This window comes from Carcharhinus amblyrhynchos, chromosome 3 (assembly GCF_965287045.1).
Source record: "Carcharhinus amblyrhynchos chromosome 3, sCarAmb.v2.hapA, whole genome shotgun sequence".
NCBI lineage: Eukaryota > Metazoa > Chordata > Chondrichthyes > Carcharhiniformes > Carcharhinidae > Carcharhinus > Carcharhinus amblyrhynchos.
In genome coordinates, this window is record NC_137326.1 from 26,417,300 (window position 1) to 26,437,044 (window position 19,745).

The window sequence follows — 19,745 nt, forward strand, 5'->3', positions numbered from 1 at the left end:
GGCAAGAAGCACTGGTAGTTAGAGGAGTGGGAATCCAATCTGACTTTCCTTTCTCTAGTCCAGAGGAGTGGAGGACAAATGTGGCGTCTACACACATATTGTGACCCAATATCAACTGCTAGCAAAGGCCAGGAATCAAACCTGAAAGCTTCTGGATTTGTAGTTAGTCACACATCAACTTTACCAGTTGGCGAGTTGAAGTTAGAGAGTTTAATCACTGCAAGGTTTCCAAAGTACTTTTTCCCCTTTTTTCAGAAGTCTCTGGTGAGAAACAATTTAATGAAGTCTTAACTTACTGAATGATGTTCAAAGGTTTATGAACTATGACGCTGTCACACAAATTTTGAGGAAGAACTTCTACCAATTTTAGCATCTAGAGGATATATTGCATCATGGCATTATGCAATAATTGCTCTTCTAGCTTGATTATCGCCCCCTGATCACACCCTAAATTTGCTAAATTCAGATTCCGTATGAATTCACTTGAAGATAAAGAAAACATAATTTTCCCAGCAAAGAGTACTTGGGCTTAGATCATTTTTATTCTGCAAGGCAAGACATACAATATCAGCTCTGTTTCCAGTTATCCATGTGGAAAACCATGTTTTCACTGTTTGTATTACTATTCAATTGGAAGAGTCAGACCTCTGTGCATGCATACTTAAACACAAGGAATTAGACAGTCAGCTCTTTTTAATCAATAAAATGTGACCAACATGACACCAGCCACTACTTTATAGAGTAAAAATCCACTTCTCTGGTACTGCTCTGCACCAGCTCCTTTTATAATGCCATGATTGTGCATTACCTTTGCACCAATGCATACCTATTTTGCATTCTAAGAAGTCACAAGGCACACATTAAATCTACTACACCAAATAGTACATTTCTCAAGCCATTTCTTTCGTTTTGGTTTTAACTGATGAAAATAAGAGATTGCAGAGAACAAAAAGATTCACTAACACACTGGGCTGAATGAGGCTCATTTATTAGTACTGACACTTCATCTGTGTCACAAAACAATGAAATATAGTGCTCTCCCTAAATTAGCTTGGTGCAAGTGGTATAGAAGCAAAATTGTTTATATGTAAACAAGTCCATTCAAGAAAATGTTCACACTGCAGTTAATTTTTAAATTATTTTTAAAGATCCCATCACATCTGTTTGGCAGTCCATTTCACTCACTAATTATTACAAAAGGGTAGTCTCGGAATGGTATAGAATGCAGCTGGCAGACATGAATTATGCTGCTGGTCATTATTCGAATCTGCTCTGTGATAACAGAGATCCTTGCTCACCAGATAATTAAATTTGAATGTGCGTCAATCCCAAACAGATTAGCTCAACTCCTGGAAGCAGCCTCACACTACTTGACCAATATGCTGCTGACCTGATTCTAGTTAGAATATCACTGAAAAGAGGTCTGACAAGTTGTAGTTTATAGGACCTTTCACAAGCTAAACTATACATTGCTTATTAAAAAAAAATTCATGGACCAATGCAATTTTATTGCCGGTATTTAAAAAAAACGCAGATTATTTATTACAAAAATATACTTGCAGAATTACAAAAAGATGAACTTGTTCCAAATACTCTGATTCACAAAGCTTTTTTTTAAAAAAAGTACATAATAAAGTGTGAAAATCACTGACATGGTGTACATTTCACATATACAAAGGAAACCACAATTGTGAAGTGGCTAAGTATTAAGGATGGACTGGCATGTTGCCTTATAGAATGTTAAAGTGTGTACACATGCTTCCAAATTTCCACAATGTATGTTCCTGATCTGTTTGGTTGGAAGGCAGGGGAGGGATGTGCTGAGTACAGGGCATGTCATGTCTGGAGCAAGATCTCCATTGAGACTGATTGCAATACAACAATAGCAGAGATATGGGAACACGTTGCCTTTTTGATGAGAATGCGCTGGAAGAGGAGGGGAAGAGGAGGACACTTATGGACTTTGGCAGGAAAGTTAACCAAGAAACCAGATTAAACAGATTGTTTAAAAAAATTTGAACTGAATTTGAAGAGTTATATTTACTAATCTATTGCAAAACAACAGGCATATAGCAAGGCCATAGTAATCAATTAATATACTAATTAAAGTTATCACAACCAATACCTGTTAAATTTAACTAGAAGCAAGCTATCATAATCATACAGAAATAGAAATGTGATCAAATCTTTGAATATTGTTTTACTAAAGAAGGTGACACCAATGTGATAAAATGTTTTGTTTATTGAGCAACTAACATACATGCAGCTAAAATACTCTTTCAGCTGAAGGTTCTGTTTCACGATCACTTCAAGTTTTACAGTAATATACTGGCAAAAGGACACCACTACAAATAGACAGTCGCTAATTGAATATTTAACTACAAAAAAATTAGCTCCCATCAGCTCCCTCATAATGAAAACTACTTAGATTTGCAGCTTTGATTTATTTGAACAAATGTAAGTCGCGGCATACAAGTCAACCCATTTTTCTGGACCCAAAAATCATGGCAGGGGAATTCTCTGGTCTCTCTGTGGCAAGTTTTTCGCAGCAGGAGGTGGTGCACCTTTCACTGGGATCTCCTGGTCTTGCCACTATTCATGGGATTTCCCATGTCTTTGCATATATTCAGCATGCAGGTCAATCCCCCTTTTTAGCCATGACATGCTATTCTCATATTGTAGTCAGCCTCAGTTTTTCACCTAGCAAATGCATGTTTTACTTACCAGTACCTTATAACAGGCACAATGGATCAAACAGTAATATGGGCCATGTTGATATGCACAAAAGTTTAAGACACACCTAGCCTTGTGTTGGACACCACTGGCATACCCATACCCAAGTAAGTCAATCCTATTTGAGGAGTTTTGATACTTCAATGGTTAACTCATATGCCGAAACCTCTGATAAATTGCAACACTATGCCAGTTAACTGTTTTCAGAATTAGTGACTACAAACAACTTTTTAAAAAAAACTTTGGAAGTTTGGAGAATTAAGGTTCTTTTTGGCTATTACAAATCATGCAAATTAACACATTTCCATAGCTAGCATGAGAAATTCATTTTTGATTTGGACATATCCAAACACAAAGCAGCCACAGTTCATGTATGAATTCAGTAAGTGATGATAAAAAGAGAAGTTTGTGTCCAAGGCAAGAAAATGTTATCATCCTGCCTTGACAATCATTTTGAGATAAACATGCAAAAATGTGCAAGTTTATTTTAACTTTGAGTATGGTGCAATTTTGAACTTTGCTCATTTCATTATTGCTGTTTTTTTAAAGCTATAATTAGTTCTGCAGTACAAAATAAGCATTTAGGGCCAGCGTTGAGGAGCAGACATACGATAATTCGGAAAGGAATTTAGCTGTGTCTACAGGTTGACTTTTAGTGACTAGTTTGCCCTGCAATTTATATCTAATGCATTTATTTGTAATACTAGAAGTCTGCCACTTCCATACAAATTGGCACAGCATTTCAAATTTAGTTAAGTGGAAAACCTGTTTAAAATAAGTGAATAAAATATTTCCTTCTGCATCTAAGCAATAATATGTATTAAGAATATATTATTGCTTTTAAAACACTACAGACTGCATGTTGTATTTCTAAAACAGAAAACTCCACAGAATGTTTGTTTTATTCATTAAAAGGTGACAAAACAACTGCGACAAGTTTTTAAACAGGAACAAATTGAAAAGGTACTTCTGTAAAACTAAGTCATTTTACAAATATTTCTTACAGAAATCAAAAAGAGGAGAAACTCTCAATGCTCATTAACTACATTGTACCTTTTAAGGCATCAACAGGAAGATGCTACGACTTATATATACACACTCTGTTTTACCAAATGCTTTCACAGAAGTGCTTACAATATTTAAACTGGAAATACAGTAACATTTTTAGATGTAAACAAAGACTGATGATCACAAATATAAATGTAGAAACCAAGACAATATTGCGAAACTGGGTTCTCACAGTATTATGTTGCTCAATATAGCAATATTTTGCATTATTTGTGCTTGTAGAGACCTGCTACTCCTGCAATTCAAAGTAGTTTGTTCTTCACAATTTGATATTACCTACATTCTTTAAAAGGCTCTGTAGATATGCTTCATGGATTGTGTTCAGAAAATCTGCGTCATTCTGAGGGACACACAAACGGGAAAAAAAAATTGATAAATTTGATAATCTTTAACACATCATTTTATCCAACTGCATAATAAGATTGTCTACATTGATCTCCTGTTCTTTTATTTGCAACTTAAGGGTACGTCCATGATGCATCGGGAAGAAATTACAGAGCAAGTACTTCTTTGAGCTTTTGTTAAGACTTCCTGCAATGCAATATTTCTCAATTCTGCTTCTGTCCAATCCTCTCCAGTAAATGGCTCATTTTGTGCTCCAGTGAGTTTTATAGGCTTTGTTTTTTTCATAATTCACTGAGCTTTGCTGGCTGAGCCAATGTTTATTGCCCACCCTTAACCGAATGGGTTGCTAGGACGTGTCAGAGGGCATTTAAGAGTCAACCACATCCTGGTGTCACATTTGCCTTTCAAAAAGGACATTAATAAACCAGCTGGGTTTTTACGACAATTGACAATGATATTTTTTTAGTCATCATTAGGCTTTTTATCGGCTTAAAATTTCACCATCTACAGTGGTGGGGTTCAAACCCTGGTCTCTAGATTATTAGTCCAGCGACATCATCATTATAACACTGTTTCAAGGTAAATACTGAGTAGAGGGTGGAGGATACTTGCAGGATTTTTCTGGGTTCTGAAGGCTGTTACAATACCAGACCATTAAAATCCCCTGAATTTTTTCAAGGGCCAGTTACTTTTATAGTAAAGTCATACGATTCCATGGTTTTAAGCAAGCAGGAGAAACTTTAATATACAAAAGTCAACAGTCAACATTATCTAACAGCTGGAATTAACATGATGTAAACATGAATTAACATGCAAATTGTGGCTGAACGCATCACAATAAACTGCACATTAAATGACAGACACAACCAAGACAGATGTCATGAACTTAGTAGCCTACTCATATCAATGATCATGGGGGGGGGGTGTCACAAAATCCTTAAATCTTGTCTTCATCATGAGATTTCAGCTCCTCTCTTTTGAGAATATATGTCTTCCGAATTTCCTCAACAGCCACTTCAACTCTCCTTGCTGCAATGACTGATTGCCTCCCAGTGGCTCAATCTCTTCTGTCGAGATTGTCTCTACTGAATTCCTGAGGCTGAACCCAGCATTTAATCACTGGAATGATCTCAGCTATCTTGCTGCTTTGAACAGAACATGACTACCCAATTTCCCCAAGCCCCAACTCTCAGGTACACCGAGCAAATACTGTTTCTTGGCTTTCCTGAATCCTAATCCTCTGGCACTGACCAAATACTGTTCCTAGGCTTCCAAAAGCCGCAGTTCCTAGCAGCCTGAAGCTACCAATGGCTCCCAGGGCTTTTGAACCCAGCCCTCTCAGCAGCATGGAGCCGACCCTTCTCTCTATCTGCTTTCAACTGACATGTCACACGGGCTAATATTTTGTACTGCACCATGGTCATAGTGCAGAGTGAAACAATCATGCAGGTGCCATACACTCCCATACCCATCCCTGCAGCTGCAGACAAACATTGGAAATGAAGCATGTGTAATCTACCTCCCTGACATGCTTGCACTAGAACTCTGCCCTGAAAACCTAGGAACTCAACAATACAGATTCCTTCACAAAGGCTCTTGTAGTGTGCTAATGTGCAGCACTGGACCTGGAGACAGTTTGGTGTGAAATGTCATTATTTAATCTCTATGCAGAAAGACACCAACAGCTTGGTGAACCTTATCATGTTGGGATGTGCTCCAAGTTTAATATAACCCAATCCGCAATCCATGTGGTAGCTTCCAGACACCGTGGCATGCACATTCAGGCCTTAGCTACAAGAAAATTACACAAATGTACCAAATCAAAATTAAAAGCAGCAGGGTACGAAAAAAAAGTACAAATTATATTCCAAATTGAGAAAGACCAGAGCAAAGATAGGTAAAGCATACTTTTATCCTTCACATATCTTTAAAAATAGGATTGTTAAGGTTATGACCAAACACAACAATGAAACTCAAACCCAAGAATTTCATGTGAAAGTCTTACCAAGCCTAGAGGACAATTGATGGAGTTTTATTTTGGTAGTCACTCACCTGTTTGATTGACACAAAGACACATCACAACCTGCCCACCAATACATCTTGCTGGTGATGGGGTAAAAACATCTTTTTATTGCTTGTCACAGCCAGTTATAGAAACATAAGTTTACAGCACAGAACAGGACATTTGGTCAGCTGCATGTTTCCATGCGTGAATATTCATGATAAAACAGCCTGATCAGCTGATCTGAATCAGCTTTCCAGGTCTGAAGGAAAAGCACTCTTAAAAATGACACATTGTAAAAGACCACAGAACAGAGGCTCGATCACCATAGCAACAAAATGAGTCTGGGCCAAATGGAGGTCATTTTGAACACCTGGATGCTGAGAGAAAACAAGTCTGTCACTGATAGAACCAAAAATTGACAAGCCATTGGCCCAGGGTTGTGATAGTAGATTAAAAGAGCTGTAAAGAGTTTGTAAAAGCTAGGCAGATGTCAGATTAAAAACATGGCACAACTCTAAGTTCACCTCTCAATTCCTGGTGCTGCCACCTCACTGGGCACTTTCCTTCACGTTTTGGTGTAGGCTTCAGATTGCCTGAATTTGAGACATGCTTACCTTTCAAATATTGGGAATTTTCCTAACAAATTTGAGCCAACCACAAATATAAAACCTTCATTATGGAGGTTAGTCTAAAACAGATAATTGATTTCCAAAAGGTTATGTATTTGGGATTTCAGAGCTATTTAGAGTCAAAAGATGTATAGCATGGAAACAGACCCTTCAGCCCAACTTGTCCATGCTGACCAGATTTCCTAAACTGAACTACTCCAATTTGCCTGTGTTTGGCCTATATCCCTCTAAACCTTTCCCAGTCACGTGACTGTCCAAATGTCTTTTAAATGCTGTAATTGTACTCACTTTTACCACCTCATCTGGCAGTTCATTCCATATATGCACGAACTTATATGAAAAAGTTGCCCTTCTGGTCCCTTTTAAAATTTTTCTCCTCTCACCTTAAACCTATGCCCTGTAGTTTTGGCCTCTCCTCCCCTGGGGAGGAGACCTTGGCTATTCACCTTATTTATGCCCCTCATGATTTTATAAAGCTCTATAAAGTCACCCCTCATCCTCCTACACTCCAGGGAAAAAAGTCCCAGCTTATCCATCTTCTCCTTATAATTCAAACCTTCCAGTCCTGGCAACATACTTGTAAATCTATTTTGCACCTTTTCCAGTTTAATAACATCCTTCCTATTGCAGGGTGACCAAAACTTACGCTATTTTCCAAATGTGACCTTACCAATGCCTTGTAGTTGTAACATAACTCATCTATCCACTGCTTTGACCGAAGGCAATTGTGCCAAATGCCTTCTTCACCACTCTACCTACCTGTGACTCTACGTTCAAGGAACTACGTACCTGCATCCTTAGGTCTCTCTAAGGGTGCCCTGGATTGTCCTACCAAAATGCAACACTTTGCATTTACCTGAATTAAACTCCATCTGTCATTCCTCAGTCCACGGGCCCAGTTATCAAGATCTCATTGCAGTCTTAGACAGTCTTCTTCGCTGTCCACTACACCATCAATTTTACTGTAATTCACAAACTTACTAACTATGCCTCCTATATTCTCATTTAAATTGTTCATATAAATGAGAAACAACAGTGGACCCAGTCTCTGCACAGACAGTGGACCCTGCAGCACACCATTGGTTACAGGCCTTCAGGCTGAAAACAACCCTCTACTGCCACCCTCTGTTTCCTATTGGCAAGTTAATTTTGTATCCAATTCCATATGGTAACTTGGATTTTAGCAAAGCCTTCGACAAGGTACATGTCGACAATGTCTACTGCACTGCCCTCATCTATTTTCTTGGTCACCCCTTTAAAAAAACTTCTCAGATTTGTAAAGCACAATTTCCCATGCACAAAACGTGTTTATGTTTGCCAACAATAGCAGATGGTGACAGCTAAAACAAGCCTGGAAGCAACATGGCCATCACTAAAGTGTATTTATTAGCGTCACTGAGTAGACTTACATTAACACGGCAATGAAGTTACTGTGAAAATTCCTTAGTTGCCAATTTCCAGCATCTGTTTGGGTACACTGAGGGAGAATTCAGCATGGCCAATGCATCTAACCGGCACGTCTTTTAGACGGTGGGAGGAAACCGAACACCTGGAGGAAACCCATGCAGAGATGGGGAGAATGTACAGAGTCTGCACAGACAGTGATCCAAGCCAGGAATCACTGAATTGTTACAGCACAGGAGGCCATTCAGCCTAGCAAGTCCATGCTAATTCTCCAAGATCAATGTTACTAGTTCCACTATCTTGCCTCATGCAACGCAATAGAATTTTATAGAATAAACAGAATATACTTAAAATATTATACAAATGAACTATAAAAATCTGTTAAGATTGTATTTAACTTTTTTTTTTAAAATCACATTTGCAGAATTATATATGGCCGTGCCTCCCCCTTTTCCCCCGTAAATGCTCGCTCTAATTTCCCTTTGCTGTGCGCAACCAATTTCTTTCACTCTGCAGGCTCTTTAAAATTGCCATACAGCCCTCATAAGTGCATCTTAAAAGATTGCTGCTTGTGCATGATTTGTTTGTGGCACATCCCTGTTGGCCAGACAGATCACTAGGGGTCCTGATGACGTGTACAAAAGACTGACATCAAGCTGACAGAAATAAAAACAAGTTATAACTTGCTCATGGTATGCAATGTATAACTAATGAATATAGTCTGTACAAACTATCAGCAAAATTACCTTTATTAGGTGAGTTAATGTTTCTTGAAGCTGGGTCTTATTGAGAACAGTTGGTAATGGTGAAGACCGAGCCTCTGATGTCAATGTTAAAGGTGAGGCTGAAGTGTACTTCCTTTCACTTTCTGAAATCATTCCTGTTGACTGCTTGAACATACTGGGAGATAAAAGCATAGATGGACTAACTGAAGAGGTGGTTGTTGGTGTGAGGACAACCTACAGAAGAACACAAAGTTAAGTAGAATTATTGACCTGATAAAGCTGAAAATGTAAATTATACACTATCCATCTCCAAATCTTTATTAGAATTCAGGTTTTTCTAGTGAATCATGCACCAACTCAACAAAAGATTTGGTTAGACTGAAATGTTAATTGGGAATCAAAACTGAACCATTGATCTTCTGATCAAAATGCTTTGTGAATTGCAGCAAAATACTGTATTGCTGAATTTTGATGAGTGTTAAATCTGAGAAAGTCTGATTATCAATAATTCATTTTTAAAACTTTTCCTTGCTTGTTTTGCAAACTCTGCTGTAGATCATTCTACTAATAACATTAAATATAAATGAAGAAAATTGGTGTTTTAAGGAATGCATTAGATCTAAACTGTTTGTATGTTACAGATTTAAAAATACAAAAATAAAGCAGTTTTCTCAATTTTAGGGCCTGAGGGCAGCAACCTATTTGATAGATTGAGAGAAAAATGGTATCAATATTGCAAACATTTAGTGTCTTGTCACTATGAAAAAGCCCATGAACGACATTAAAGCCACTAATGACATTTGTTGGTTAAATACATACAGAAATACTGCATAATATTATAAAGTTGTATAAAAGTTTCAGAACATGCTTAAGAAATTATAAATAAACCATGAAAATCTGCCTTTGAAGATTTTGTTTATTGCCATATTTGGAATTTAGGATTTAAACAATACTTTCTCCCATGGACAAGGATACCAACTACAGATTCTAAAAGTCTCAAAGCTCAACACAATGTCACATAGTGAAATTAAAGTACGCAGTCAGCTATAGTATTTTAGTTGTGTGACTTTGTTCATGAGACACCCCACTAGTTCAGGTGAAAAAGATGGCATTTCAGCAAACATATGAAACAGAACGTGTTGATTCTGTGCATATCTGAAATATCAAAACTTCTCTAGTGTTGGGAAACAAAAAGGTGGAATTTTCACATCCTGTCCATCACGGGAATCTAACAGGTGGGACGGACCATGCAAAGATTCGGTGACCTCAGACAGAATTTTCCAGTCTTGAGTCGATCACAGCCAGAAAATCCTGCCCAAGATGTTTACCATCAGATAAGAGGGAGATATCACCCCCCCCGCCCCAACATTAGTTTATTTCAGCTGCGAGAAGTCTAGAAAATTCCTACATCCAGGCTAATTAATAGGAAATAACTCAAATGCAATAGCTGACTGTACATTTTAACTTTGTTATACTGATTTATCTTTTTAGTGCTGTTATTAATGCACCTCAGGTTAAAGCAGTCGAGAGGTGACTTGTGTGGAAATTTGGTTTGAGCTTTCATTGACCAAATGTTTTACTGGACAAAAGATGTCAGAGGCAACTGGTCAAAAAACAACAAACTCCAGAGGTAGTTCAGTACTTTCATGATGTGGCTTGGGTAGGCACAAATGATTCAATTACATCTTTTGTAATTGCTCCATTCAAATGATAGCTAGGCAATGATTGGGCTAAATCAGCCTCTGCAGACTTTCCTGTGTAAATAAAGTATGAGGAGATTCCCTAAGCATTGAGATTTGTGGGAGGTATTTCACATTGCACCGACATGCCACATTACCACGGACAAAAGTGGAGAGTTTATGTGGAGATCGTGGGGATGATTTTCCAGTCTCGCCATGTCTGGCGCATATCGCATCAATCCCAGAAAATTGTGTGGGAACCCAAAAATGGATTTTGTGCCTGGCACCAAACAGTTTGCAATCATCCCAATCCCTCTCTTCTAGTGCAAAATGAATCTCACCCAGAAAGGGTGCGATGCAAAGTAGCATTTAAGTACGCTTAGCTTATTTGAAGCCGGATTCTACCACTCCGGGAGTGAGGGAGTCATGAACAGAGTGTTTGGGGTAGTGAAGGCATTGGCATGAAGGGGAACCATTGGGAAGGCCCCAGTGACAGAGAGGGGATGGGGAAATATGCTGATGACAGGGGTGGGGGTTGGGTAGGGATCTTCCAGTGTACTGAGAGATTAGGCACCCTTTCAAAAGAATGCCTGATTGCTTTGCAGTTGGGCTCACCATGTGGTCAGGCTCTGATCCTCCCGGAACTGGGGCACAACTCACCACTCTCCCAAAAAATGACTAAGTGTGGGATAATTTCTTTCCTGTCCATGCTGATCAGACTGGCGCAGATCAGTCTGATTTTCATGCCCTTTGACACTATTTTTTGGGAAGATTCAGCCCCACGTCTTTACCCAAATTGAAATGGTACCTAATGTTGCAATCAATGCTAAAGCAAGCTTTGATCCAAGTGAAACCATTAATCATCATATCCTGTGGCTGGAGAAGCGGCTTGAACAATATAGGAGTACAGCAGTTGGCCCATTGAGCCTGCTCCATATTAATATATGGTTGATGTTTTGCCTCAACTCGACTTTCCTGCTCATTCCCTATATCCTGAGAATCCCTGAAAAACCAAAAATCTATTTATCTCAGCCTTGAATATACTCAACGATAGATCGTCCAAGGCCCTTCGGGGTAGAAGATTCATAACCCGCTTAGTTAAGAACGTTCTCCTCGCCTCAGTCCTAAATGATCAACTTTTTATCCAGAGACTCTGCACCCTCCTTCTAGATTGCCCATGCATGTGAAAAATCGCCCCATGTGGAGCCTCTTCAGAATCTTATGTTTCATAGAATGGTTGTAACATAGAAGGTGACCACCGCTCGTCCTTCTAAACTACAGAGAATATAGGCCCATTTATTCTACCTTTAATCCAAGGACAACCTGCTCACCCAAATGAACTAAGCTTTGCTGTGTGGCCTCCAAGGCAAACAGATCATTCCTCAGATATGGTGACCACAATTGTGCAGATCTGATCTGTACAAGCCTTGTGTCATCACAGAAAGACTTCCTTACTCTTGTACACCCATCTCCTTGCGATAAAGCCCAAAATGCTACTTGCCTTCTTAGTTGCCCACTGCATCAGCATGCTAACTGAGTTTCTTATTGGAGTACATCCAAGTCTCTCTGAACATCAACATTTAAAAATGTCATGCTTTTAAAAAAAAGTTTTTTATGCTTACTAACAGAGCAAATAACTACAGTTCCCCATATTACACTCCATTTTGTTCCCACTCTTATGTTTTTGCAGCCTGTGTCCTCCTCACAGCTTACAATCCCAGCTAGCTTTGTAACATCAGCACACTTAGTCTCTTCACCCAAGCTATTAATTGTAGATGGTAAATAGCTGGGGCCCCAGCTTGATCCTTCCAATCCAATAGTTACAGCATGCCATCTTGAAAATGCATCATTTGCCACTGCTGTTTCCCTTCCATGAATAAGTCCTCTATCCATGCTAATATATTACCCCCAATTTCATGAGCCCTTATTGTACACTATAACCTTTGGTGAGCACTTTAACAAATGTCTTTGGAAATTCCAATTATACGTTTACTGGTTCTCCTTTTTCTACCCAATAAATCTTAAGTAACTCTTTTGGGAATTATGAAAAAAATTTCCTTTCATAAAACGATGCTGATTCTCTGATCATATTAGCACTGCCTTAATAATAAATTCCAGAACTTTCCCGATGACAAATGTCAGACTGAAGATTCTGTATTTCTCCCACCTTGCTTAAGTATCAGTGTAAGACTTGCTATATTTGGAAAATCAAAATCAGTGTATCCAGCATCCCTGCAGCTACCTCTTTCAGAAGCACCCCAGGATGTAAGCCATCAGATCCTGAGGATTTGAGGTTTTTTGTTCTACAGATTTCTTTAGTACATTTTCCTTGCTGACATTACCTTAATTTCCTTGCTCTTACTCAACCCTTGCTTATCCTCTATTCCTGCTATGTAATATTTCTACCGTGACGTCACGGCCATTTCCTCATGATAATTTCTCTTGCCTCTGTCTCTAACAGACCAACATTTATGCTTATCCTTCACATCTTAGTAAGCTGCAGCTAGATTTTACAGAGATGTTTTGCTTTTTTAATGGAACATATTTTTACTGAACACTGATTTTTTAAAATGTCTCTCACTGTTCATTTACCATTATACCTTTTAATATATCTGCCAATCAACCTTAGCCAGTTCTCCTTCACAGCTAAGTAATTGGTTTTAAGTTCAAGATAGTTGTTTTGAAGTTGAGTATGTCACTCTCAATATAGAATTTAACTATATATTAATCATTTTTTGTCCAAGAGAATCTTTTACAAATTACATTACAAATTCACCCTGTCTCATTATTACGGAGGTGGTGTTAGAGGTAGGAGACTTGTACCCTAGATTGAAAGTATTTTTAAATGTACTAATCTTTAAGCTTATCTTCTCTTTTTATTGTTTGATTGTACACTAACTTTACTGAGGTACCAAAACATAAGTAAACATCTAATGTGGTAATAAGACAGAAAGCATGATACCCAAAGAATGAGGAGAAACAGATAATACTACAATAAGAAACAGCAAGGCATTAAGTTGGTCAGAGTAGGGGTTGCAATATGGTTCAATTAGATTTACTGTCCATATATGTTTGGCAAATAAGGTTCATGATCTGCAGGCACAGTCAACCTAAAGGAAAGATTATGTTATGCCAATAATAGGGACCTAATTCAAAAAAGGACTGATTTTTGGATACTACACATTCAGGAAAGATTGGGAAGGAAAAAAAGAGGGATGGCAATATATATGTATTATGGAGAGAACAAAACCCATTGGTTAGAGCTAAGAAACAATACTGTTGTCATAACTGTACTGGATGTATTCTCACTGGTGGGAAAGATACGGAGGGGCTAATTTTCAAGTAAATTATAGGGAGGTGGAAAAATTACACAGTATGTACAGGGGGGGACTTCATTTTTCCTAATATAGGCTGGCATACTGAAGTGTAAAAGGCAAAAAGGGGAAGAAATTCTGAAAACATCTTCATGAGAATTTTATTCATCAGTAAGTTTCTGGTCAAACAAAGAAGGCAGCACCGCTGAATCTAGCTCTTGGAAATTATGTCAGTCACTAGGGGAACATTAGATGACTGTGATCATAATATCAAAAGTTTAAGTTGGCTACAGAAGAAGGGCAAGGAGCAACCCAGAGTAAAAACAATTAATTGAAGGGCCTATTTTAATGGAGAAAGGATCTGATTCAGATTCTTCAATGAAATCAAAGATTGGTTGGCAAAATTGTGACAGAATAATGGACTGTCTTTAAAGAAACCATAGTTCAGGGACAGTCACGGTACATTGCAACAAGGAGGAAATGTACAATAAAGTCATAACTCCCTGGGTGATGAGAGAGATCAGGAGTAAAGTAAAACACAAAAATGTTGCACAAAGATGTCAGGTTGATAATACATTGAGAATCACGCTGAATATAGAACACTCAGTGCTGGCAGAGTGAAATAAATTAGAGAAACAAAGAGAGAACATGAGAAGAGACAGTTAATATAAAAGGAAATCCAAAAGTCTTCTGTATGAATATAAATAGTAAAATGGGTGGGACTGATTAAGGAACAAAGATGAGCCTTATTCATGGAGGCAATAGGTATGGCTGAAGTACTAAATTATCCTTTGCATCTGTTTTTACCAAGGAAGATGTTCAAGCATCGAAAAGGAGGTAATGAACTGACTGGATGGGATAAAAACTAATTGAGGAGTTCTTAGAAATGTTGACTGTATTTAGGTTAGTAAATCACTAGGACTCAAGGGTGCCGAGGGAAATAATAGTGCAGAAAAGATTTACTAGGATACTGCAGGGACTTGGTGGTTTAAGTGAAAGGAGACACTGGATAGACTGGGACTTTTTTCCCTAGAGCATCAGAAACTTAGGGGTGATTTCATAAAAGTCTATAAAATAATAAGGAGCATAGATCACCTAGATAGTCAACTTCTTTTCCCAAAGGTAGGACAGTCTAAAACTAGACAGCATAGGTTTAATGCGAGAGGGGCGATACACAAGAGTCCAGAGGGTAGTGAGTGTCTAGAATGAACTGCCTAAGGTAGTAGCAGAGATGGATACAATTTTGTCTTTTAAAAGCATTTGTGCAGTTACATGGGTAAGATAGATATAGAGGGATATGGGCCAAATGCAGACGATTGGTTTAAAAAAAGGATGGCATGGACAAGTTGGGCCAAGGGCCCTGCTTCCATGCTGTAAACCTCTATGACTATGATAGAGGCTGGGGAGGCATTGACCATAATTTTTGTTAAGATACTGGGATGGTGTCAGAGACTTGAGAATTGTAAAAGTTACACACGTATTCAAAAAAGGATGTAATGATTAGCCCAGTAATTACAGGTCAGCCAATTTAACCTTGGTAGGGAAAAAGATTTTAGAAAGCATGATCAAGATTAGTTAAGGAAAGCCAGCACTGATTTTTTTTAAAAAAAGACATCTCATGTTTAACTAACTAGCTGAGTGTGTGTGTGTGGGGGAAAACAGGTGCAATCATGGAATTCAAAAGGGTGCTGGCAACAAATACTACAGAGCTACAGGCAAAGGGAAGTGAGACTGGCTGAGTTCTCGCAGAGAGCCTGCATAGGTCAAAGAGCTTCTTTTTGCGTTGTGGCCATTTAATGATTTGATAATTAATTCTGCTTCAAAATAAATTTAGATAATCACACCCTAATGGATCATCCTTCTCTAACCCTTCACCATGCAAACTGAATTAGACTTTTTTTTTTGCCTTTCCTCTCTGGTTAAGCTGCGTCTGAGCTTTGATGTTGCAGACTGAACCTGCATCCCGACTTGTTTTGCTGCTTTCTTGCGCTTTATCAAGGGAAGGCACCACCATGCAAATTAAATTAGAAGTCAGGAAACTATAAAACCCTAGATGATTTGTCTCTATTGGCAGAATTGTCATATGCAAACTGAAACAGTTGTCAATTTTAGAAATTAATTTATGAAATGTGAGCGTTGCTGCCTATTGGCCAGCATTTATTGCTCATCCTTAATTTCCCTTAAGGTGGTGGTGATTTGCATTCTTGAAAAGCTGCAGTCCCTGTGGTGTAGGTACACCCAGAGTGCTGTTAGAAAGGGAGTTTCAGGATTTTGACCCAGTGGCAGTGAAGGAACAGCAATATATTTCCAAGTCAGGATGATGAGTAGCTTGGAGGGGAACTTCCAGATCTTGGTGTTCTTATGCATCCGCTGCCCTTGTCCTACTAGCTGGTAGCGATTGTGGGTTTGTAAGGTGCTATCAAAGGAGCCTTAATGAGTTCCTGCAGTGCATCTTGTAGACAGTACATACTGCTGCCATTGTGCATTAATCGTGGAGAGAGTGAATGTGCCAATCAAGTGGGCTGCTTTGTTCTGACTTGTGCCTTGTAGATGGTAGACATGATTTGGGGAGTCAGGAGGGGAGTTACTTACTGCAACATTCCTAGCTTCTGCAGCCAAGATATTGCTATGACTAGTCCAGTTCAGTTTCTGGTCAATGATAACCCCAAAATTGTTGATAGGGGATTAGTCTTGTTTCATCAGGGATTGGAGGCGTAGGCCTAAGACCGGAAGTTGAAGTTATCAGTGTGGGTTCTTATCATAAAAAGGCAAAGCAGACGGACTGAATGAACTTTTCAATTCTACCTTTTGCCCAGAGTTCGTAATATTGAATAATGCCCGAGTGCGAGATTTTCAGCAATTAGCGGGCTCGACATGTCCTCAGCTTTCTGTCAGTTTCAAGCATCCAGCTGGGCTACATTTAACTTATAACCTTAACTGTTAATTTCTAAAGTGAAATAATTAATGAGGTTGCAAAAGAGGCAGTTTGCTTTTTCACTAGGTATATCAATTGGGTGCTGAACCCAAACAGATGGCATGCAAGGTTGTTCAAAAACTTTGTTCGACAATTTTAAGAAGAAACCCAAAAGGGTAAATCCATTGGTATCTTTTGGATATAATTATCCTAGCAGATAATGCTTGGTGTTGCCATCCATGTTAATGTGTCCATAATCTACTGCAGCAGCAATCTGAGTCTTGTTGTTTACATTAGCCTACACCCATTTCCATATCATAGAATGGAAATAGGAACGCTGCCAATTTTAACAGCCTGTGCACTGATCATTTTCAATGCACCCAAAACTAGGCAACTGAACATTTAAGGTACTGTGTCTAGTTTCTTACCCTTTGCATCTAATCATTTGGATTCCTTTCATGCCAGTGGTTTAATTCAAAAATCTAATTTGCTAGAAAGTCATCTTGACTATAAGGTTACCCAATTTATATTCTTTAAAGCCCAAAGATAGAGAATCAGTCTGTGTTATCACAAATGGTTGGAGGGAACATTTCAGAATCTCTGGGGTTCTCACAACATGTTCTAGAGTTTGTTTAGGCTTCTTGTCACTCAATAACAGTTCGGAGAGTGAGACTCAGAAAATAAAGTTGCAGCTGTATGCTCCTTTGACATTTGCTGTAAAGAAGTTAACATTTTTAATGGAAATATCTGCTCCTTCTCCATTTTACTACGGGGCCATATAAACAATGAGTAACTGCAGTTGGAATGTTTTTCCAAAAGTTACATACACATCTCTGCATCTTTTAAATGTTCTTTAACACTAACCCTAACCTGGAAGCAATGCAGATCTACACTATTACAATCTTCTCTCCCCAACTCCAAAAAGATATTTTGGGATGCAAAGTTTAATTGAGCTTAAATCTCTTCCTCTTGACATCCATCTTCTCCCTTGCCCTCCTGAATTAATGTCCACCTTCAAAACCTCCATGACTGCAATACTGAACTTGGTCTTGATTTCTGATTTACAATACAACACAAGATTAAAGAAAGTAAATACATTTTAATAGTTAGTACCTGTAATGAAGCCTCAGTGGTTTTTACATTTGGTTCTTTAAAGCTCTCTGGTGTTACAAGTAGTGGAGAAAAGTTTGCAGCTAATGAGTGTTTGCTGAGAGTTTGGTGTTGCTGATCATGCTGTCGCGTCAGTTTAAGTTTCTGAAGCAGTTCATGACCTTGTGATCCAAGATTGGAAGCGCTTCTTTCACCAGTGCCACTCTGTGGTATCTGGTTACTTCCTGAAGTTGTATTCTGGCTGGTACATGTTATTTCAGATGAAAGTGGGCACATCAGTGGTGATACTGCTTTGACTTCTTGTTGCAAATTCTGACTGTGGCCATTAGTACTGATGGTGGCCACACTCTGATTAGAAGTAGCTTCAAAATTTAGGGAAGACTGAAAGAGGGGACTGGCAGAAACATCAAACATCCGATTGTTTTTGACATCGGATTTCTGGAGTGCAGCTGGTGTCATCAATACTTGTGTAGTGTCTTCTTGGTAATTCAATCGGGAAAAATTCATTTTGTTATTATGACTTTCAGGACTCCCCAGCTGTTTAAGTTCTATCGATTGTTCATAAGTGAAAGGTAAGACTAAGCTTTGACTTCTTAGTTTGGTGTCCTGCTGAGATGTCAATAACATTTCTTGATTAGAGTTCACCAACTGTTCTTTAGTAACAGGTGCTCCAAATAACTCCTCTACAGTCAAATGTTTGCCACCTGAAAGAATATGCTGTGAGAGGAAATAAAGAAAAAGGCAGTATTAAAATATTTTACATATTCATAATTATAATTATTGGACAAGTTAAAATTTTCTCTAATGAAATTCTGGGAAGACCAAACCCAGTGTATTAGGTTCCTGCCACACACATTGATCCCTGATCACCATCTGAGGTGGACTGGTGGCACAGTGGCAAGCACTGCTGCTTCAGAGCGTCAGAGACCCAGGTTCAATTCCGGCCTTGGATGACTGTCAGTGCGGAGTTTGTAAGCTCTCCCCATGTCTATGTGGGTTTCCTCTGGGTGCTACAGTTTCCTCCCACATCCAAAGATGTGCAGATTTGGTTGATTGGCCATGTTAAATTGCCCCTTAATGTGTTGAGGGCTAGCTGGGTAAATACGTGGGGTTATGGGGATAGGGCCTGGGTGGGATTGTTGTCAGTGCAGACATGATGAGCCACTGCTCTGTAGGAATTCTATGGAAAAAATGAACTTGACTTCAGTTTCTGATTCCATGCCCTTCTATTATTAAGATCCCTATTTTCACAACATCACCCACCTCTGCTTATAAGAACATAAGAACATAAGAAATAGGAGCAGGAGTAGGCCATCTAGCCCTTCGAGCCTGCCCCGCCATTCAATAAGATCATGGCTGATCTGTCGTGGCTCAGTTCCACTTTCCCGCCCTCTCCCCATAACCCTCAATCCCTTCTCTTATCAAAAACCCATCAACCCGCTTCTTAAAAATATTTAGCGAGGCAGCCTCCACCACTTCAACGGGCAGAGAATTCCAGAGATTCACCACCCTTTGAGTGAAGAAGTTCCTCCTCAACTCCGTTCTAAACCGCCTCCCCTTTATCTTGAGGCTGTGCCCCCTAGTCCTACTGTCTTTTTTGAGCGGGAAGAGTCTCTCCACCTCTATCCTATCCATCCCATTCATCATCTTATACGTCTCAATGAGATCTCCCCTCATTCTTCTAAACTCTAACGAGTACAAGCCTAGTTTATTCAGCCTCTCCTCATAGCTCAATCCCCTCAACTCCGGTATCAGCCTAGTAAACCTCCTCTGCACTCCCTCCAGGGCCAAAATATCCTTGCGCAGGTGCGGCGCCCAA

The 19,745-nt window shown here is 39.0% G+C and overlaps 1 protein-coding gene across 2 annotated transcripts in view; it reads right to left on the reverse strand.

The window, feature by feature from the left end:
• Window positions 1-2,224: 2,224 nt before the first annotated feature.
• The window catches only part of dcp1a (decapping mRNA 1A), a 61,752-nt gene continuing 44,231 nt past the window's right edge, over window positions 2,225-19,745 (reverse strand). For both annotated transcript variants that reach the window (XM_080182518.1, XM_080182528.1), the window contains 3 exons: window positions 17,930-18,643; window positions 8,931-9,143; window positions 2,225-4,141 (listed from right to left, as the gene is read on the reverse strand). In XM_080182518.1, coding sequence (XP_080038644.1) covers window positions 4,061-4,141; window positions 8,931-9,143; window positions 17,930-18,643 — 1,008 coding nt within the window. In that variant the 3' untranslated portion in view covers window positions 2,225-4,060. The remainder of the gene's footprint in view (window positions 4,142-8,930; window positions 9,144-17,929; window positions 18,644-19,745) is intronic.